General features: G+C 41.5%; 1 protein-coding gene across 1 annotated transcript; it reads right to left on the bottom strand.

Moving 5' to 3' along the window:
- Window positions 1-162: 162 nt before the first annotated feature.
- LOC139137097 (protein Wnt-4-like) lies at window positions 163-22,655 on the bottom strand. Its single transcript, XM_070705061.1, has 4 exons — window positions 21,898-22,655; window positions 21,076-21,335; window positions 10,962-11,239; window positions 163-2,441 (listed from the first exon to the last, which is right to left on the bottom strand). The coding sequence occupies exons 1-4, from the start codon at window positions 21,993-21,995 to the stop codon at window positions 1,974-1,976; spliced, it is 1,104 nt and encodes a 367-aa protein (XP_070561162.1). The 5' UTR covers window positions 21,996-22,655; the 3' UTR covers window positions 163-1,973.
- Window positions 22,656-23,096: the final 441 nt, after the last annotated feature.

Genomic DNA, 23,096 nt, shown 5'->3' with positions numbered 1-23,096 from the left:
TTTCGATACACCTCACCGATTAGCAGAATAGTACATAGGATTGAGACACAATGACAGTGACCTGTTTACTCATCTAAGCAATCATTGCGTTGACAAGTATGAATGCAGTAGTGTAGAATTTGAAAGAGTTTGGAGAGAGAAAAAAAATCAGAAGACGAAAACTTTCCCAATTCAGAGCTATATATATTTTTACAGTTTGTAAAGTGAACCTCAACAGTAAATACATGGCAAACAAAAAAACATTTAAACTGTTGCTTGTAATAATGAGAATTCATGTTGAAAATGTTTTAAATTGTATTTACTATAAAATGGACACAGGACTTAAGTTACTCAAATATTTTCATAAATACATTCATCTGTGACAAAAAATGACGTCATGCCGTAAAAGATAAAAAGTCTCGACATAAATGGACAATCGGGAAAGTGGCTCTACAGCATCGTCTGAAAACTGCCAACCGTGTTGAGATCGGGCATCCAGCGCTTCGTTACAAAAAGTATGATATTAAGCACATTTAATTTCAAGAGGTGAGCGTGAAATTAGATGAAAATTAAACGATTTCACCAAACGACTGAAAAGGGGCAAATGGTTAGATTTCTTGACATCCCGATATGTAAATTAATTGTCAGTGTAGGTCGAAGGTCAAAGCAATTCTCTCAGTTTCAAACAAGAGCCGTTTATAGAAACTTGACAAACGCGCATGACTATTTCTGTGGGGCCCATCGTATTTTTAAGACTCATATAAACCTGTTTTATTGCTTATAATACTGAACTTCCATAAATAATCACTATAGTCTTTGTGTGGCAAGTGAAATTTATAATGCCGGTTAGTTTTTTTTACCCATTAGTATTTATATGGGCCCTCTTTATTGATGGGGAGAACTTAAACTTTACAACAAACCAGAAGTGACAAGTACTGACCCTGCAATTCGTTAAGCTTTTTACGTACAGTTTGCTGAGAAGGTAAGTTGATTGACAGTGAATATACAGACTTTACAGTGTGTTTCGGCGGCTTTTGCGAAGCACACTATGACGTCACTACTTGTTTTAGTTGGATAATAATCCGGTCATCCGGAATATCGAGTTTTTTTGGCATGGACAGATGCAGGTAACCTACGGCACGTACGCCAACAACGCCAAAATTCTAGTATCAGGTCACGGCATATTTTCACCCAACGCTTTGTGCCAGATAGCATAATCGAGCACTTTTTGTCGCAAACCAGTTGAGATTGAGTGCGATTTGAATTGCACTCACATCAGAATCATAAAACTACAATGCAGTGGTGAAAGTTTTGGCAAGATTGTAGGAGAGACGAAAGCTCAAGAACGGTAATAAATGTGCCAGCTTTTGGTTTGTATGTCGAGGGTACAACAAGTGGAATGTCACAAATTTTCACAACGACATCTGAGCAACAAGCACACATCCGCTGAACGACATCAATGCTGTCTACATTTATTACCGGACTGAGTCACGTTAAGAAGAGGGCATCAAAAACCGCGCCATTGTCCATTTCGAAGCAGACGACACCCATGATTAAGCAGGCAATAATTTTTTGGCCGCGCGTCAATCGTTGTTAGTGGCTGTAGTCACTGAATCACCGGATGGGGACCTCGCTCTTTACTTACATTTAAAGACACACATATATAAATATTTTGAAATGAAAATCACGTAGATGTTGGACAAAGCACACAAATATAACTGGAGTAGGTATACCCAGCGGTGAAAAAAGTGTTTCATCGTTTGGGTAGCTCAAACGTCAAAAGTTTCGTCAATGAGAAATAAATAACAGACAAAAACACCCTGTGTGACGGCCTACGGTAACATCTTTTGTGCAAGTTAATTATCGCTTTGATGGCGCAGTGTCCCCGGAGAATTGAAACACATAACAGTCTGTGTTGTATCCTTGAAGGGACGCGTTGAAGTTCCTTTAAGATGTCTGCGCTGTTTCTCTTGTGAGGTTCAATGTTGCCTTTTTTACTTGCATGTGTGCAACTCAACTGTTCTTTTACACTTTTTGCACCTCACGTAACAGCACCAGTGGAACTTACAGCTGCAGCGCTCGACAATCTCCACCGTTCGCGTGTCGAACCCTCGTCCGCAGCACATCAAATCGCAGCCGTCGATTGCCTTCGAGGTCTTGTTGCACTCCCTGCCGATGGTCCCTAGCGAGCCCGTTTTTGGGTCGTATTCGCAGAAATCCGGAGATCCGTCGAGGTAGACCAGGTCTGCGTCCGTGTGCGGCTTAAACTGGGGGTCGACGGGGACCAACTTCTTGCGGTTGTCGACGACAACCGCTACAACTTCCGTCGCACCGTCGAACTTCTCTTTCAACTTTTCACCGACTTCACGGAAGGTCGGCATGGCACGCCAACAAGTTTTCATTTCACAGGAGCCCGAAACCCCGTGACATTTACACTCCACTTTCATATTGGCCTCGACAGTCTGAAACAGAAAAGAGCGGGAAAGCATGAAAGCAAGAATCGCCAATTTGACAAAGTAGGCCTGTCGGCTTACAATTTTAGAAAGTACAAAATTGTAACACAAGTAGTGTTCGACGTATACCACAGCAAATATGTATGAAACGTAAAAGCATTTCTTTCCTTTTCCTAAAGCAATATGAGGTCAAGAATTCTGTAGGGCAATTTTACTGTGAGTAATGCACTTTGGTCGGAACGGTCGTTTGGTAGACGCACAGACACGGTTGGTCAATGAAATAGCTGGTCAATGAACTTGGTAACGGCATTTCGTGGTATTTCGCATTGGGCACTAACTTAAAGGTTTATCCTGCACATGGGATTTGTCAGACATTGCAGACGATTTTGTAAAGAATCCGAAGTGAATAACAGAGTCGTCGTTGTTGATGTTAGGGATTAGTTTGACCTTTAACCTCAGAATTCTAAGCCACCATTGACAAGCAGTGAGAAGATACTGTCTATGCCGTAACAGACGTGAATTTCCCCAGGTTACGCGCGTTAGTGAGTGTCGACGTGGACCAATTCTGGAAAATACATACACCCGTGACGATGATGCATATTTATCGTAGAAAATTGCGCCTGATTATCAAGTCTTTCAGCGAAACATGGTCCGGACGGACCTGCCATTGCGACAAGTTCGTCTGTGCACATCTTCGGAATCACCACGGGTTGTTTATCTGGTTATTCGAAAACATCAATTATCTCGTCTTTTGTTTTCATTGTTGTTGACCTTCCATGGTCTATCATAATTTTCAAAAGTTTGACAGCCCTCACATTGAATGACGAGTGTGGCGACGCAACTGTCGCCAAATAACGCTTACAAAAAAGTAACTTACAGTAGGTTCAGGTTATTGTTTTGGACACGAGAACAGTATTCACAGTTCCTTTAAATTACAGCCATAAAACAATGTCACGTGGTCAGTCAATTATGATAATGATATTGGCAAGCAGATAATTTTGCCAGCTTTCTTAATCACTGATTGGTGTGGTGAAACTATGTGCCTGTAGCAAAATGCACACCGCAAGAGTATCAAAAAAGCTGCATTTTAAAGAACGCCTGCTTTGCGCTCATAATCTCGCCAAAATGTAAGAAAATAATGCTCAAAATATCTACCAAATTCAGGCTACTGGCGGACATTGCAAATATGACCGGATCAAATCAGATTGAAGTTGTGAGCGATACTTTATTTCGCAGGTCCATCGAAAATTGAACACACTGTGAATGGAATTCGATATGGTGATAGTAACTACTTCTCAAAAATGGGCTGTAAAGTTACAGAATAACAGGACTGGTCATTTGTAGGCGTGCCCGTGTCTAAATGATATTGTGTGATTTGATGTGTGAAGTTTGACCAGAAATTAAAGTTTAGCAAACTCCATCCTCACTGGTGGATTGGTTTTAGCACGCAGAGAATTTGTCCTCCCCCTCTTCCAATGTGACCTTGTTCGTCACGCACTGTGCCTCGCTTCACTTTGTACTGCCGTAAGTCGATCCATCAGAACCGAACCAAGAACCGATAGCATCGCATGCCCACCAAAAAAATCCAATTAAAAATATGTTAACAGACTTAACCAGTCCATTGTTTGCACATTACAATGCCGATGCCCACGTCCCGGATACGACCGGAAACACGAAGGCTATTATGGGATTGTTGGCGTGTTATAAACCATTGAATCCTGGACCCAGCGAGCTATTGAAGGCGGTGTCGTAAATAACTATGATGATTCAAGCCATTGTCTTGTTTAACAACTGCGTTTGTTTCGTGTAATTCAGAAATGATACCAAAACACTCATCCTTTAGCAACACACGTAAACAAGTCACATTAGATTTGTCCCGCCCACAGAGTCTGTCGGTGCAAGGCATTCACTGAGCACGGAACTGTGAACTCCATTGTGCCGTCCTTGACGTGAAAAAAGATGAGACAAACAAAACCATCAAAAAATAAAAGGTCACAACATATTATTAGTGAATTTCTTAAAGCTGACAACAAATCACAAATTTATTAGGATTTTTCACAGTGTTTCATTACTGTTAATTCGTAGAATTTTATGTCGAATACGTCACGGTGAGAAGGTGATATGCCAAGCATTGCGCCTTTAAGGTAGAACACGTCTCGGGGACAGACATTCGGACTCTCAAACTTTTCCAATTCTTTTATTTTTCCCGATAGAGTTAACATAGGGATGGCGGCCATTTTGAATGTAAAATATAGTTAAATCTCGGGTAGTTTGTTTCTCTGGTACCAAAATTTGCACGGTGACCCCCGATGTTTATTCTTGATTTGAAAAGAGTATGGTTGAAAGATTCATTGAGGAAAGTTTGAGCAAAAGTTTGTCTTTCACTTTTGAGGCGCATACTACCTTAAAGCATCTCAATTTGGGCGGGTTTTCTTGCACAGTAGTCAACTTTCGAGGGTGACTAATATTTTGCAGCCTATTTGCTAGATTCAAAGAGAACATGCGACAAAACATAAAAAGTTTTTTTTCGACCTAGAATATCTGAAAGTAGCATGACTATCATTATTGAACGTATTGATTTGGCCATGTTGACGCTTTGTATTACCCAGATCATGGAGATCCGACTGATTTGATAAGAACATGTTTTTTTTGGCAAAGAGGACTTGTCTACCGATGGAGCACATGGAAGGAATGGCTTTCAGATGCAATAAGTAAAGAAAGAAGATAAAGAGCGATTTGAAGATCAGAGAGAGAGAGAGAGACAGAGAGAGACAGAGACAGACAGAGACAGATCTCAGAGAGAGAAGGATAGTGCTCAAAATCACATGAAATAGGATGTGGGAACATTGAAATGGCAGAGAAAGGATTAAACAGAGTAATACGATTCACCTGGGCAAATATCACCAACAAAAAATACCGTAAGGATATATGGATACAACAGTTTAAGGCAGAGATTGCAATTGTGTAGCCCTATACGGAGGCAGGGGACCACACCGACAAAAACGACCTCCCTCTTTGACGTACGTCACACAATGGCTTTCAGGGGGATTAGCCACTGGGTGACAACTTTTTGCTCTCCTAACACGTGAGGGGTAAAATGACCACCGGTGGGTCCTGTCACTCAACGCCACTTCAGTGACCCTTCGGTATGTCCTTGTTGACCTCTCACGCCTACTGAACATTTGATAGTGACCACGAGCGACAAGCATCTAGAAATCACGGGCGGGGGGGGGGGGGCTCATTGACACCGTGCCCAAAAGGTGGCTCTGCTCGGTAAAATTGACACGCCATGAAGGCCAGTGTGTGTGTTCGCAAAGAGAGGTGCATTTTAAACAAGCAAATAAGGTTTGGTCCACCCACTTGAATATATAGGCAGAATGAGGATATAGGCGACAACGAAAATAATAATAATAGTCGAATGTGTTACAGATCGACACACAAATTAACACTGCAAAGCATCATGGATTGACAGACATTATTGGTGTGTGATCAGATATATAGATCATATATAGGTAGCGCTGGCAGATTGACATATGTTGTTCTTCATTGAATATAGACTAAACATGAGGGGTTATCGTTTTTGCAATCATATATAGATAAACATACTTTTCTGAGTCGCCCGTTCGATGTGTTAAAATGAATCAGCACAATTCAAATATAAACAAAAGTGACTGTTAAGGGGTGTTAGTCGTTCGACGAATGCATTGCCCAAAGTACTGAGTATCACAGTGGAGGCGAAAGCAACAAGGGTGGACAACTAGATTTTTTCGAGGGGTGGTCGAAAGTTCTAACACCTGGAGAAGAGTGAAATTGTCCCAAAATTCTTTATTTTCATTTCAGCTGTGTTTTTATTGTATTTACGTGACCAGGGCTGGCAACGACAAAAATACTGGAAACTTCATATAAAGGTGAGCATGCAAGCTCCGCGCGCCGTCTCCGAAAAAAATACGTCAAATTTTGTAAGACGCGACGAACAACCACCGCACATCCCTGTTCTGATCAACCGTTCTAAAGATGCAATGAGGAAAATTCTTAGCAAAGCATTTGGCTGTGGGTCCAAGGCGTTGTATGAGGGAATGGGCCAGACTGTACATCCGGAATTGACATCAAGCGAGTACCGTGAGATCATGCTAGTCAACCGTCCCTCATTAAAGAAGTTGACATATTTTATTGATGACATGCGCTCTGAAACATCTCTTCCAGATCTGGTTTGTCTCAAACTTTCGCATCAGGTGTAGGGGCGGCGGGGAGGCTCTTGGGAGTGAAAGGCATGACGTAACCAAGGTTAAATTAAACTTTATCAGGGGGGCTGTAGCGTGGTCTCCCCACAAAATCGATAACTGTAAACCCATCAACAATGCTATGGTTCAGTAATATAGCTGCCTTACGTTCACGCGTAAACGTAGGCCGATTAGAAGAATCTGGAAAAGCCATAAGTTTGAAACGGGGCAATTGTATGAGCTGTTAGCATTACGAGTGTGTCAGATAGTTAACGCTTTATAGGAGACTGTCATAACAATCGGGCGAGACGACGAGGGGCAATGAAAACGGCCATTTCCGTGTTTTACTAGGATTTAAAATGACCACAATATAGTGTTAACGATCGTGTTTACGGGGTAATTTGAACTCAATCTCAAGGCTTCGACCAGCTACAGCCCCACTGGAAAACTCCCGAAAATACCTTTATTTAAAAACAGCCGAACCTGATCGATTCGACAGAGAAATATAAATTTAAACGACATCCGCTTCCACGAGGACTGTTTGACAGTGTGGCCCCAACCACCTCTGTCCGTTGTGTAAGATGCCACACAAGCACATTTTCAAAAGATGACAGGTTACTAAAAAGTTGTTTCGGGTTGATTTGTTTTTTCTCATCAAGCAACAACGGACCATGGTAGCTCCAAGGTGATGCCTAGTCACAAGTGGATGAGTTCCGTATTCGGAAGGTGCCATCACGGCGTAGTAGTATACAAAGTTTGATTTTCAAACTTAAATATAGACGCGGGGGAACTTTTATTGACAACAACAACCATCATCGGTTTGTGAACCGTCTGATAAATGTTAGAAGTTGCGTTGAAACGCGCGTGACGCCAACAGTCCGTTTCAAAACTTCACACGATCCTGTGGAATGTTTAGCCACCTGTAGGACGGGAATACAGATTTGAGCACACTGGACCGGGCTGGGGATGCTAAAGCCACATGGAGCGGACGCGCTGTTCGTGTCCCTCATATCGCCTTTGTCATTATCGAACTAATATGACAATGATGTAGATTGTGGCTTGGTACTGCTTTTCTGATTCACATATGCCGTCCTGACACTTTGCACTTGCAGGCGAAAATCGATGAAGTCACAAGTATGAGCAAATTCAAGTCGATATCTCGCGTTTTTTATTGCACCTATTGGCTAGAGAAGAAAATTTTCGAAAACTGTTTCAATTACATGTAGTCTGAGTTTAAAGCTTTGTCATGCAGACCCGAAACGATGTCTAAAGATTCGATCATGGGACAGAGATTGCCACAAGCACGTTCCTGGCTTGACCGATGGAAATATATATATATATATATATATATATATATATATATATATATATATATATATATATATATATATATATATATATATATATATATAAAATAAAAATAATAATTGTAAAGCGCCTTGAGCACATGTAATTGTGGATATGTGCGCTATATAAGAACCCATTATTAAATTATTATTATATATACTGATGTCTTCGTAACGAAAAGTGTTTTATATTAAATTAAAACGTATATTAATTATTTCAAGTTTCGTGCAATCGTCAGTCTATAAGATATCAGTAGGCTGTAAGATGCACGAAAATTAAGTAACAGATATTGTTACTTTGTACCTAAAGTTATATATATATATATATATATATATATATATATATATATATATATATATATACATACATACATACATACATACATACATACATACATACATACATACATACATACATACATACATACATACATTGTGCTCTAGCTGTGGCTGTCTTGTGACACAGGCTTTAAAGTGGCCCAAGGAGCCGTTTTATGGAAATGTAACTACCCTGGCTAGCATTTTCAATGACATGCAAATGCTGAGTAAATATTGCCGTGTCGCGGACCGTCCTGTCAATCAGCTCGCTGAATTGACCGCCGTTGTGTGGAAGAGAAAGCACCGCTCGGATACGGTAGCGATACTGTGTGCCTTTGTGCGGTTACATTTTGTTTATGCGGTCAGGCCAGTTATGCCGCGCTATTCACATCAATGACCTATTTGCATTGACAATGTATTCGGCGTTGGTCCAACACTGTATAACATTCAAGAAAAACGACCAAGCCGTATTGGGTTATTCTATTTTGATGTTTTGGGCGATGTTTTTGTGCCAGTGATTGTAGCCTTCGGCGCTAGGGGGTTCTGTTTGGGTGTCCGCGTCAATAAATTAAATAAACTTAAGCCGAAGATTTGAATGAAACGAAACGGACAACTAGTTTAGTTGCACGGTGACCGTAGCACATAACTGTAACAAGAAGGTGGTTTTGAAATATTTTCTTTGTAAGTGAATCGGGTGCAACTCGTGACATTCGAGGTCTTTCAGACACGCTTCAGACACGTGAAGGTGAGAGTAAATCAACAAAAAATAACCGATAAAGAAATATTTACTTTTTCTGGATATTCCCGACAAGTCAAATAGGTTGGCTCTCACGGTGAACAAAGACGGTATCAAAACAAAGTTGTTCAGGCGTGTGTCAACTGCCGTGGACACCCCTTCATGTCCAATTCCTGTCACTAAGCAGTACAGTTAAAGGTATTTCATCGTATTATCTAGACCTTTATGCAAGTGTCGCATAGAACACACCAACGCCGTTCAAGCTCTTTGTCGGTTTAACTTGTACCCGTCAGAGGGACAGTACCTGCAACTTAGACATTCTTTAAGTATGTTTAATTCTCCGCCATTGTCGCCGAAAGATGGTTGTTAAAGCCCCTGTACCGCATCATGAAGGTACAAATGCACTGCTTGTCGGTACATCCACGTATTGTGCACGATTTTTCACGAACGACTAATGATCTGAAAGTATGTTCTAAATATTATTTCACATTATGTATACACCAACATGCATAGATATTTAACTTTACAAATGGAAATAAAGTAGATTACATATAGCACACATTCAATTGCTAATTTTATTATATTTATATATATATATATATATATATATATATATATATATATATATGTGTGTGTGTGTGTGTGTGTGTGTGTATACACATACACGTATATATATATATATATATATATATATATATATATATATATGTGTGTGTGTGTGTGTGTGTGTGTGTGTGTGTGCGCGCGTATCTCTCTCTGTGTTTGCGTGTGTGTTATATAGTAGATATAGATATAGATACGTACTATCGAATGTATTTATACTATATATATACATATATATATATATATATATATATATATATATATATATATATAGTATCTATACATTATTAATATATTGATATACAGACATAGGTGTACTGTACTTTTACCATTTGCAATCCCAGTTGGTAGGATGTAATCGTAAATATCATAATATATCTTGCAAAGTGGATAAAAGAGATTGGCGTTTTGTTTATGACCATTACAGTCTGGACAGCTATTAATTATTGTGAGAAAATGTATAAAATGTCACAAAATGCCAAAGAGTTTCATTAACCTTCTAAAAACGTACCCATGGGTATTTCAAGTAGCTAAGAAAGCTAAGATATAGTGGAGGGAGTCACAGATAAAATTAACATTCACGATAAATTTATATAAACAATTAAGCGCCGGGCCTAATATGACAGCTCTTGATCAAGTCTTCAGTGTCAAATATTTTGTGAGAGGGTAGAGCCGGGCGATCAAGATGTGCGTAATTTTAAATGAAATTTTAATTCAATAAAAATCAAAATTACATTTTGATTTAAACTAATTCTTCAAATATAAATCTTAATTTTACATTTTTATTTAATTTAATATCGATTTTTATAACTTTCTACGTTTTAATGCATGTACCGGGATTGTAACGAGCACCATCGAAATAGTACGTGGCGATCAGCATGTTCAATCGCAGACTCTAGGGAAAAGGTCTATGGTTTAACGGAACGACATTAAATTAAATAGCAACATATAATCAAACACAAAGCGTTTTATTCACCATGTCAATTTTTGCTTGTTTGAAGAAATTCGTGTCACTCACTCAGCATATTCGTTTCTCCTGACCTTTGTAAACTGTTTTCAGTGACCTTGAGGCCGAAGCATTCATTAAGTCATCAACTCACAACCTGTGTCAACTTAATGTGAGTTCGCTTCAATTAGGTAATTTTTTTTTCACGCGTGCGCAAATTGTGACATCGAAATACCGACTACATAGTCATGCATATTACGCATATACGCATGGTACAGCCTAAATAAATGAACTTTCTCAAATGATTGTGACTTTATTGTCTTTCCTGTCCCTGAAACAAATATAAAGTGATCGGCTTACCCGTCTACCGGCTTCATTATTGTGTAAATTCATCAACTGCCTATCGCTTGGGTCCTTTTTACCCCTCCGTTCCCGGGCGTCGACAAAGTTCTTCGTGATCATGTTGCCGTAGTCGATATTGTCCGAGCAACCGGACCACTGGAAGCCCTCCGAACTCACACCTGTCACGCTCCGGTCGCAGCCGCACCTCTGGAGATCGCCACTGCTGCATGACGTGGTCACCATGTGGGCTGCCCCGGCGGCCGATATCGCGTGGACAAACGCTGCTTCCCTCGTACCTGTAAAACACGTGGTGACCAGAGTGACATTAGAATAAATTATACTCCAGAAGACTTGAGAATTGATATGGACCTCAAATCTCCGTGTCTGTGATTTTATATCTCTTGGCACCTTCTAGTTTGTCGCGTCTTCCCGTCACTTTCCAGTCGTTTGTTTGTTTGTCTGTCCGTTTCTATCTCTCTTTCTCCCTGCCACTGTCTTTCTGTCGTAATCTGTCTTTGTCTATGTCTGTCTCCTATTTTTGTCCGGCTACATATCTGTCTGCCTCCGCACGTGTGTCTGCCTGTGTGGTGGTGTCATTTCTTTCGTCAGTGGTTCCCTACCCCTGTCTCTGTCTGGCCTCATGTCTATCTTCTGTCATTATATCTGTCTGTATATCTTTCTCGCTCTCCGTTTTTTCTCTCTTCCATCCCTTCGCTCCCCTCCCCGTCTCTCTCTCTCTCTCTCTCTCTCTCTCTCTCTCTCTCCTCTCTCTCTCTCTCTCTCTCTCTCTCTCTCTCTCTCTCTCTCTCTCTCTCTCTCTCTCTCTCTCTCTCTCTCTCTCTCTCTCTCTCTCTCTCCCCACATATCGCCTAGGTCTGTGTCGAAACAGTTTACAACAATACATCTCCAGTGATGGATGAGACACTCCGTCAAAATATCTGTTGTTTGTTTGGTCGTTTTTAGCACTGCATGATTTAGTCTTGCACCACTACACTATGGTGCAGCCGGTGTTATCTTAGACTAGGTATGACACGTGCACGGCGAAAATGGATGGCGGGGGGGGGGTCATGTTGATCTCGCGTTATCGTTACAGCAGCAAGCCAATGGAATACTGCCACGTTTAGCCAAGAAATGACGACAAAGTAAGAGAATTTATGAAACAACGTGCAAAATGATGAATATTATAGTTTACGAATGCCAAAAACGTAAGTTAATAGCCGAGTTGGTCCATTCTATAAAGTACATCGCATCCCCATTGGAAGGTTCTTGCAGTGCCCAGTAACCGAAGACAGGTATTTGATACGCGAAGCAAGTACAATACCGATGATGAATGAATGACACGCATGTTAAGACATACAGTTCACAGGTGCTGAAGTTATCGAGGACATAATTTTCTTTGAACTCTGCATATCTTTTTGTATTTCTTCAGCTTCTTGCATCATACCAGCATGGGCCTTGTAGTTATGTAGTTACGGGCATTTGTGTTTTGTAATAATGCTTGTCTTGTTGGACAGTTCTTGTTTGATGGCTTTATTTGCCCGGCGATTTGTCATGATATTTGTCGAAGAATTATCGTTTTAGTTTCGACACCTACAATGTCATGAGCATTTTTTTCTCAGACCAATTGTTGAAAGAAAAACTGTGTAATCTTGTCGACATATCATTAGGACAAGTAAAGCTTGACTAGATACGCCAATAAAATATTAATATCTTGCATTTTCAAAGATATTACATCATACCTATGCTGATATCGATGGCGCAAATGCAGTGGTCTGATTGGTCTACACATGAAAAAACCGTGCTATATTTGCAATATAGCACGATTGGAAAAGGCACAAGCTCTCAGCTACAGAAAATCCCCCTTTTGACATTTCACGCCAGAATTTTAATTCGAGATTATGACAGTATAGCAAGAAACCACGTCGGCAACCGGTATACATCTCGATTTTGACCATTCCACTCCATATTATTATGTACTCGCTACTGCTCGTGCACATACGTCGTGAACTGGTCGAAATCTCAGTCGCTGGGTGTGGTTTATTGCTTAAATATTGATATTGTCAATATTTTCGTTATCGGTACGCCTTCCGCAGAAGCGAAAACCACAAATAACAAAATCAGAGGCATGCTTTTTGGAAATGTTCGCTGTAATTCATGGATAGATTGTCTCCATCTATCCTCTAAGTTCAATTAATGCACCATACTTGCCAAATTCGTCTGGTACAGTGAGTGCCATTTTTACAGCATATGATCAATTCCCGAAATACTTGTACCACGTAAGGTGCGAAAGCTATGTGACTTACACATATCTAGCAAGCCAAAATATCAATTTCGTTATTGACAAAAACTCGATTTCCAGGTTTTTTTCTCTACATCGATGAATATTACCGAAGAAAGTAACCAGAAAAGGGTGAAGAGATGTATTGAGCAACGCGTTCTTTTTCATGATATCTATCTAAGAGGTTTCTTTCCCACTTGCACGTGATCGCAAAGTTTAACGCAGTGCTACCACAGATGTTATACAGATAATAATAACGTTGAAAGCGATGATAAATATGTTATTACTGGCCAATATTTACCTGTCACGGTAGGAAAATAAACTTTCTGATGGGATCATTAGTGGAACGAGTGCGCGGTATTTTCTGTATGATCAGTCTGCACGCCCCTATTACCCTAATTCAAGAACCAGGGATGGGTAAGCGTACCTTTAAAGCATTTCACCATATCTATGCATTACAGTGTGTCCCGTGCTGTCACGCGCACTGGCACGCTTTTTGCTGTAAACATGAGTTGATTTGAAAACACAAACACCCCTTGTCCTACGAAGCTGGTGGGTTTTCCAGGTGGGCCGACTGTGCTTCCGTTTCTTTCATGTCCGCGCACTTGATTTGCACGAGAGCGGGCCCTCATGAAAAATGCATACTCACTTAATCCCCGCGAAGAAAAACGGTGTCAGTCAGCACCCCTGTATCGATTTTCACACTGTATTGTCACAGGTCGACACTTACACGACTTGGGGAGGGATGTATCGTCGTGAGAACAATTTCTAGGGTTTCCGGCTGCAGGAGGGTAGGGTCAGGTCGAACTGCGAGTCACAAAAAAGTTAAGTGCAATTTGTAGGGATGGGAAAAAAGGGAAACATAGTGTGGAGGTAATTAAAGCCCAAACATGTGATACCTTCTCTATTTATTGATGGCACGGCAACACGTTGTTGGGCCTTTATAATGCTGTTCCTCCAACAACAAACCTTAAATCCCTTGATGTTGGCTGCTGCTCGCATGAGGTTTTTATCAGCTTTCTATGGTGGAAGGAGGGTTACACACCAAACTAAAACAAAAGGCTCCCAGGGCGGTGTTCTTGTTTACGGTACAATGCGCCTCGGGGACAGATATTCGGACTCTCAAACTTATGCAATTCTTTTCTGATCTACCACTTGTGGGGGTTCATTTTACAGCTCTCGGTGTGAGAAAACTTTTTACAGTCTTACTGTTTCGAAAATACAAACTTTTATTTTTCTTCATAGAGTTACCACAGGAATGGCGGCCATTTTGAATTTCAAATATCGGTAAATCGAGTAGGCCTAATTTGTTTCTCTAGTACCAAAATTTGCAAGGTGATCCCCGATTTCTATTCTTGATTTTGAAAGAACATGGTTAAACATTTCCTTGAGGAAATTTTGAGCGGAAGTTTAAGTCTTTCACTTTCGCGGCGCATACTATCTTAAAACAGTACAACACCGAAAACAAGCAACGTAACCCAAGACATTTCCAGCGTCTACCGAATTTGACCTAGTTCTCACGAACGACGTCGTCTCTAGCTCCGTGCAGCGTTTGAACACTGTAGGCCTAATCGCGTGGACGAGAGCTCAGTAACGTGTTGTTGTGTCGCGGAAAACGCAGCACATCACCTACCTTATCTCATGTATTACTTTCGTAACAATTTCGTTTCCTAGTAATTTTGATAGTCACAAAGCTGTCCAGGCCACTGTAAATACTATCGCTGAAGAACATCTCACCTAGCATTTTTTAACATCAAACAGGTAAAAATGTACCGAGCAAAAACTAATGAATGTCTAATACCATTGATTTCATCGGAAACCATTGCATGTTCAGTAAAGAATCGGATTCTCCAAAATCATTCACGCGTTCTCCTTAAAATCATACCGTCCATGTCACATTTGGATTACAATTGCGTGTTTTTTTATGTCTGTTCACGTTTCTCCACTGCGTTGGGACCAGAGAGATTTTAACTGCGAACGAATTCACCACCGAAATACCGCGCTCATGTCCCACGGTGTGACCATTCTTGTTTGGCGAGATACTCCTTCTCACAAATACAGTGGATATAATTCGAGGCATGTTGACACACCGAAACTAAATATCAGAGAGGGTGCCCCGCATACGAAAGTGAAGACGACGTTATGTACGACTGTGCAAAACCGTCACTGACCTGACGTTGTATCGGTGCGCATGAAAAATGAGGAAATGAAGCGTTGCGCAACCTCCCCGTGTTCTATTTGTCTTCATCTTGAGACTGAAAAATGACCAATCAAAGTACAAGTAAACGGACGCATCCATTCGAACTGGGGGATGCGTCAAAAATATAGATGGTTTTTAAGGTAAAATTGATTGTAATGCTCTGCGAAGTAATTTTGTTGCTCTTTAAAAAGGCTTAGGAATTTGAGAGATATCATCTCTGTATCTATATCCCAGATTTAATGTTGTCGAACGAGGAAGGGCGAGGATGGACGGAAAATTACCTCCCTACCCCAAACACCGCAATTATACCAGAAATAGTAACTTGTATTTTTTCTACCAAAAGTGGAAAATTGAATCGTCTAACGGAGACAATCGTACAAGGCCACACGTCTTCATTTCATAAGTTTCCAAAAACCCGAGTGAATTGGCCCCTTTGAAAGACCCACATTCTGTTCTCTGAGAAAACCAAGCCAGGCAGAAGGGTATTCGCTGTCCGTGTAAATAAAAGAAAATCGGAATAAATGAAACAGCTCCGAGCTGAAGTCTGCAAGTAATTTGTGATTTGCACGCCGTGGCCATATGTAGTCACTTTGGGGCCAATTTTGCTCGGTAGACACGCGGACAGAATATAGATATTAAATTCCTTGGTGGTCTGTGTGAGTGACATTTTGTTAGCCCAGTACAAGTACGTACAATATTATCGGGTATGACATGAGGTTCTACCGATAACACGTCAGTATGCAAATACTTGTGGAGGTGACCATGGCAATTAGAGGTGCATATGGTCATTCCTTGCCAACTTGTAACAAGTGCAGTAACCATGGTAACAAGGTTACCCCTTTGTTTCGATATTTTGTCATTATTTTAAAGCAATATTTGAAAGAAATAACTTTAGGGCGTTTCCTGATATTTTGGGTTGTAATCCGGCATTCAGATTATTGGATTTTTTGTACCGAATTTCCTTGTTATTGTTACGTTGCCATGGAAATAATACTACTTAATGCACAGGAACTATGCTCTAAATCTTGGTTGAAGCTTGTTGGGGATCCGATCTTCTGATTAAAAGAGCAAGCAACTATTGTATGTGAGCTCTATGTTGCAAGATGCATCAGTTTAAAACGTTCAGAGCTGCTATCCTAAAACCAGATATCAGGTCGGGTGGCCGCGAACACCGCCCACTTTCCCTCGCGTTTATCGATCATATCAAATATATCGATGCAGGTGCCTCGACAGATGGACGAAGCCAATACCAAACTCATAGCAAGTATGATTTTCTTACCAGGTCATGCTCGACCAAAGTTTCATGAATTCGCAAATTTCGGACCACTGTGGAGAGCAGACAATGGGATTACTTAGCCGGATGATGTTGGAACCACCTAGGAGGTATAGAAGTTAAACGAACAAAGTGTCGAGAATACACGAGCAATTAACCTATGTCAAAAATCTTAATCGGTTTCAACATAATTATTTGGTATGGTGTGGGTTTCGTATAACATATGTACGTGTATTAACTTATTAGTCACCCTTATGGAAGCTGCGTGTAGCTTACAGCCCAGGGCGCACTCTCCGCACTTCAATGAGAATCTATTAAATATACAATTTTCTAGAGCAGAACACCCGAACGGTAGGCGATCAGTTTATGGATTTATTTTCGTATTGTCGTAATCATATCTGTCCAGGATGGTTAATTACTTTCCCGATTTGGGTGACTACCATCGGAAAAGGGGTTTTTGTATCAGGGCAAACGTACAGGCATGTGTGTATTCATCCATGTATGTATTTATGATGTGTACGTGTGTATATACCACGTAGGCTGTATGCCTCTATGTCTGCCAGCCCGTCTGTCTACATGCCCGCCTGTATGTCTCTCTGTTTAAATATTGTATGTGTCTCATATATATATATATATATATATATATATATATATATATATATATATATACATACACACAAATATATTATATTATAAATATGATATGTCTACAATTGTGTATGTGTATCTATGTATGCATGTAATATATATATATATATATATATATATATATATATATATATATATATATATGCGTACATTATGTAAGTATGAACGAATTAATGTATGTTTGTATGTACGTATGTATGTACGTACGTGTGTATGTATGTATGTATGTATGTATGTATGTATGTATGTATGTATGTATGTATGGATGGATGGATGGATGGATGGATGGATGGATGGATTTTGTACATACGTTTGTACGTATGTTTGTTTGTTCGTTTCCATTTCCGCGATCATGGCAAATATAAAATTGGGAGAGAGTCGTCGGCGATGCGTGTGGCCGTTCTTTCGCTTTCATCTTTATCATCTTCACTACCACTATTAACATGAAGCACCTTAGATCTTCAAGAAGATAGCTTCCTAAATACGATATAGAACTTTGAAAGACAATAGGATAATAATTTTAGTCATACTTGCTGACGGTCTCAGTGACTAAATTTATATGATTAAGTTGAGAGATGGTTCGGATGGCATATGTGCGTGTGTGAGAACATCAGAATATGATATTTCCTGTGATATTATTGACTTCTACATGGATAGAAAATTCTTCCCTTTACCCGACAACATTTTAGTCTGATAATGAAAAAATAACCATCGGGACTGTTTTTAACAATTTCTTCAAACACCCACTCGCAGACCGCGAAGATTGTATTAGTACATTCGTATGTGCACTGAGTACTTGAAATGTTCTTAAATGTATTCATTACGGATGTGTGCCGCACTGCCCAACTTTGAGGTAGTGCACTTTACACTGTAAAACTGCCTATCACACAGTATATTTTTTGGGATAGAGGTAGACAGCCACGTCCGTCGCTGTGTTTGTGAATATTTTGCCTAAGTATTTTTTTCGTCATGTTCACATGGTCAACTGATAGCTCCGCTGGAGGCGCTACAACTCCGCGATATCTGCCGAATACACGGATAGCATTATTCTCTGGTATATCCTCCGAGGCGGTACAACTAGCTAGCTATACATGAAGGGATACGGCCGGCCGAATCCCGTGATCTGAGCCGTGAACACCGGGAGTGTGCGGGGTGTTCTCACGCCCTTTACAGTTTTCATTTCCGTAGTTTTGTACTGATTTCCCGAAGGTTGCCTATGAGCCCGTGAAACTGAAATACATACACAAGACGGACGAAGCCGTGCAGAGATAAATTTTACGAGTGTCAGTCTTTTACGTGCTCTTTACCCATTTTTGTCGTTTCTGTTCACATCCAAGGTGAACAGAGAATAGGGGGAAGCTCGGTTTAATGAATCAAAGTGCATTTCTACAAACTTTGCCGATGCAGCGAGTATGCCCAGCAGAGCGTTCAGGCTACCGCGTGCGTGTTTCATGAGAAATCTCTCCATTCACGAAAGGAAACGACTTTACGCGTATCTTGGTAGCTATAAAAATATATCCTCACGGCTCCTTTCACAGTGGTGTTTTGCACTCCAAGTATGTGACTGTCACGACTTTGCCGAACTGAACCACAAACCGACTGGCGCGGCATGGCGTACGCCTTGAACGCTTTTCTCGCTGCCTGCTGGCGGATCGACAGTGTTAAGTCGTGTGTGACGGTCGGTTCGCCTGTAACGGACCCCACCAACACCGGTACCATGTATTATTAATTAAACACGCACAGTCACATCGCTCTTGTGGGTTTTTTTTAATCCGTCTCGCCTTTCCCTTAACCATTTCTTTTTTGTCTTGTATTGTTTGTTGCATGCCAATTATGATGCTGGTGTATATCCACTTGCCACGCTCTTGTTTTCGCCAGCACCGACGTTTGCTGTCCCCGAACACAGCGATCGAGTATCTGTTTTGAAGCTATAATCGTGACAAATAGCGGAGTATCAGATAATGGGTTGTAACAGCGATCGATCCCGGCAAGTATACATTGTCGCAGATACCGCTTCAAACCAACAAAACACGTTACGTGCGACAAAGCGGATCGACACTTGTGTTAATTCGATTATACGAGAGTACTCAGATCGATTGTTGTGGCTCCCACAACTTCAACTCGAGCCCTTTTCAAATTCGCCGTAACGTTGTTCTTTGCACGGTGAGCGCCATTTCAAGTGGGGGGGGGGGAGGTGGGTTTACCGCGTCCGACACCTGCCGGACTTTTTGATCATGGAGGCAGCTACATTTGTTCAACAGGGGTGTCTTGTGTTTAAGTATGTCTTTCTCCGAGCTGGTTATATTCCCATGGTCTGCTTGGGCACACTTCACTAGTTCTGACGAATGCCAAGAAGTTCTGTATTTACGTCGCAATGTTACTGGTCTCCTTCGATTTCACCGAATCTCCCAAACCCCGTTCTGCTATCACAAATAAACACGAACAAACTAGATTGGTCGAATTACAAATTACGGTATACAATTCGCGAGACACGCCGGACCAAAAGAAAAGTTGGCGGGCAATAGAATTCGAAATGCACGCTCGCTGCGTGGTCGATCTCCAAATCCTCGTAAGACAACATGTAAAACCGGTGTTTTTTGACATTTCTGCCAACCTACGCTTGTCGCTTTCGGTTCGTTTTTTGAGTTTTGGGGATTTTCTTCGGCACTACGGCATGAAAACATTGCCTGCCTGGCGTGTGAGTGAGTGTGTGTGCCAAGGCGGGAGGGGAGTGTGTGTGTCCCCGAATCTTTTAGAGAGTCCTGAACTGAAACTTGCTACTGTTTCGGTCTAGTGCTTTCCAAAACAACTTCGCTCACCCGTGTTACCTCTTGCTCCCAAAGCCTGTTGACGACCGTGATTTACGCGGACCAACCGCAACGTACAATACATTTTCATACGGGGCCTCGTGTAACCGAACCACGGTACAACTAACAGAGGGATATGTTTAGGGTTGACCTAACGGTATGGGAAATATGTCCTCCTCACCACCTTTACCCGAGTCAGGATGTGTGAGCCGTCTTTTTTGTACAAACGAGGGAGAAACACATTTCTGCGACACAAATTAACACTCCTTATCCTTGCCAGAATAAGCCAGTGTTATACTCGCTCAATCAAGGCGGTGCTTAAATCACATCACCTGTGCCGCTATGTAAACTTACCGACGAACCAGAGAAAATTTTGTCAACGACTTTTATCCGCTACGTGTGCGACCTATCAAAGCGACTCGCTTCAATGACGTCACGCGCATTCCTAGGACGCCGGTCTTCTTTTCTAAGTTTGCCGTGTCGGACACGCCGATGACGTCGGCTAGCGGCTTTGCCTCCAAAGCTGACGGGGAGATGCATTACCGAGTCGGCCTGGGTTGTAATCCAGCCGTGTAGAGGCAGGATTGCACCGTCTCGCTAGATGAGAAATGTCTAACGCGATTCTTTGGTGAATGGAGTATAACGCCTGAGTGGACAATCCTGCAACTGCCAATCACTGGCAATCAAGATGGCCGACTCGGCGGACAACAGCAATCAACATGTGTTCGCAAACAAATTACTGTTTATGAATTCTGCTATATGATCACCATGATATGGCTTAAGGGTTTCTTTTGACAATTTGGAGACGGCCCCTGGCGTCAGAAATCAGCAATTACAATTTATTGATTAAAATCACGGAACAAAATTTGTGAAAAAATAAGAGAAGAACGGTACTGTAATCTGCCAACGAAATATTTAGACCTTACCTTCTTCGAGAACTTTTCCAAATATCGGCGAATTGTCCACGTTTCTTATAGAGCAGTTCCAACGTCGGTTTCTGAACTGAAACTGACACTCGTCCACGGCCATGTTGGCTCCCGTAATCACACCGTTCATAATTTCCACATTTTTTTTGCAAAGATTAATTTGCTTGGGGATGAAGTCGGGCCTGGGCAGATGATCGCACGACTCCGCGTTGTCGATAGTTGCAATGTCCGAAGAGCTCGTGCCGACACTGACAATCGCCCTGTACCAGAGAGGGGGAGAAAAAACAGAAAAACAACGCTGCTCAATAGTGCGGCAATTGACTTATTTAACGTAAGACGCTCTGCCCGGCCCTGAAAAATACAACACTCGCACTATCGATGTTATTTCTACGTTTTATTCCCTATGAGCAATTCATAGGGTCATCCCCCTTCGCAACTATTAAAATCAATACACGCAAGAAATCCGCTCCTTTTAGCCGAGAGAGACAATAGTTATAGAGCTTCTCGCCCTAATAGTTATTTAGCTGCCCGTCTCATCAACTCAAACAGTTGCCTATATTTCCAAAGAGAGGTCACAGGCGTTAAAGAGACAATCGTAAAACTTGATGGAACCGTGTTAACGGCGAGCATGGTGTATGTATACTTCTACAAAGTCTTCTAATGGATAAACCATCTCTATTCTGTCATTTATTTTTAATAATTTTGGCGTGTCAGTTTCTGCGAAGACCGCCGATCTCTGACGTCGAACGAGTGACGGAGGTCCCCGTGCATATTTCTTTAAAGAGCAGTGTGGACATGTATTAAGTTGTTTTTGGTACTTACAGCCAAGCTGGTGACGGGGAACTCACGCACAAGCAAGCGGCGAACACCGCCAACAGTAGTGTATTCTTTCTTACAAGTTGGTGCCGATACATAGCCATTGTGTTCCGTTTCAGATCGTTCCTCGATATGTTGGACTCCGCTTATGGTCAGCGAAAATAGAATTTTCCTAACTTCAAAGGCTTATGTTGAATTCTCAGCTACTTTCCAACAGCGACAGGGATTGAAATATTCGGGGGTCTAGGTATATCTACATGCTAACAAATTTGCATAGCCGTCTCGTTCCTTCGTGCAGTACTGGACGTTGTGGTTGCAACTGTACGTCGATAGAAGTTATACTGGGTCCCGGCTGATTCAACTTCGACGCTGGCAAGTCTTGTCAATCAAATTTCAAGAAATCACTATCATCGGGTTATACCGGAGTCCAATTCCGTGGCTCGGATAGAACTTTTAACAAACAGCGACTCAGGTGACGGGGAAAAAAATGAAAATGACGTGAACTCCCGCTTCAGAATCGTTGGTGTCGACTTCGGATGGACGCTTCCCGTCGTGTCTGGGCTTCCGGGGGAGTGTTTGCAACAAGCCGTAGCAGGAACGACCGAGGCGTGCTGATCCGTGTCGATGTGTGCAAAGAACTAACGATACGGCGAGTTGCTAGTGAGTACCACTATGTATCGGAAGAGCACTGAATAGAATTAAGGCAAGCCATACATGCGCGAGGGACCGCCCCATTCGTGTGAACTGACGCTTCCATTCAAATTAAGATATTCTCATAAAGCGAACCCAGAGACATGGTAACACGCGAGTGACTTATAGGGGAGACAGAAAAAAGGAGAGGGGGGGGGTAGTTTTGAAATACGTAAAATTAAATACATATAAAAAACCCATCTCCCTACGTTCAGCGGTAGAACACATCGATACAAAAGGGGTGGCTGGGGCATTGTGTGGTGTGTAGGGAATACAGTGTCACTGGAGCGCAATCGAAATTTGTAAACACTGGCTCACTCGAAAATGCGATTACACACAAGCATTATACATAGAGGTTTTTTGGTGATTAACACGATACCCTATCGCTATTGTTTAACCACAGCCTTGAAAAGATAGTCTCAAGAAAAGCCGTGTCATCGATCCGGTCTTTCATCCGAAAACTTCTTTTTTTCTCCCCCCTGACTCATCCTATTATCATCATTGTTGCTCTTACA

This window comes from Ptychodera flava, chromosome 7 (assembly GCF_041260155.1).
Source record: "Ptychodera flava strain L36383 chromosome 7, AS_Pfla_20210202, whole genome shotgun sequence".
Lineage (NCBI taxonomy): Eukaryota > Metazoa > Hemichordata > Enteropneusta > Ptychoderidae > Ptychodera > Ptychodera flava.
Note: the sequence above shows the minus strand (reverse complement) of the source record. Positions and strands in the feature narration are given on the sequence as shown.

Coding starts and splice junctions, on each gene's coding strand:
- LOC139137097 (XM_070705061.1), bottom strand. CDS start 21,995: ATGGCTATGTATCGGCACCAACTTGTAAGAAAGAATACACTACTGTTG. Junction 11,240..21,075: donor TGGAAAAGTTCTCGAAGAAG/GTAAGGTCTAAA, acceptor CGTGTTTTACAG/GTACGAGGGAAGCAGCGTTT. Junction 2,442..10,961: donor ATAATGAAGCCGGTAGACGG/GTAAGCCGATCA, acceptor TTTCTGTTTCAG/ACTGTCGAGGCCAATATGAA.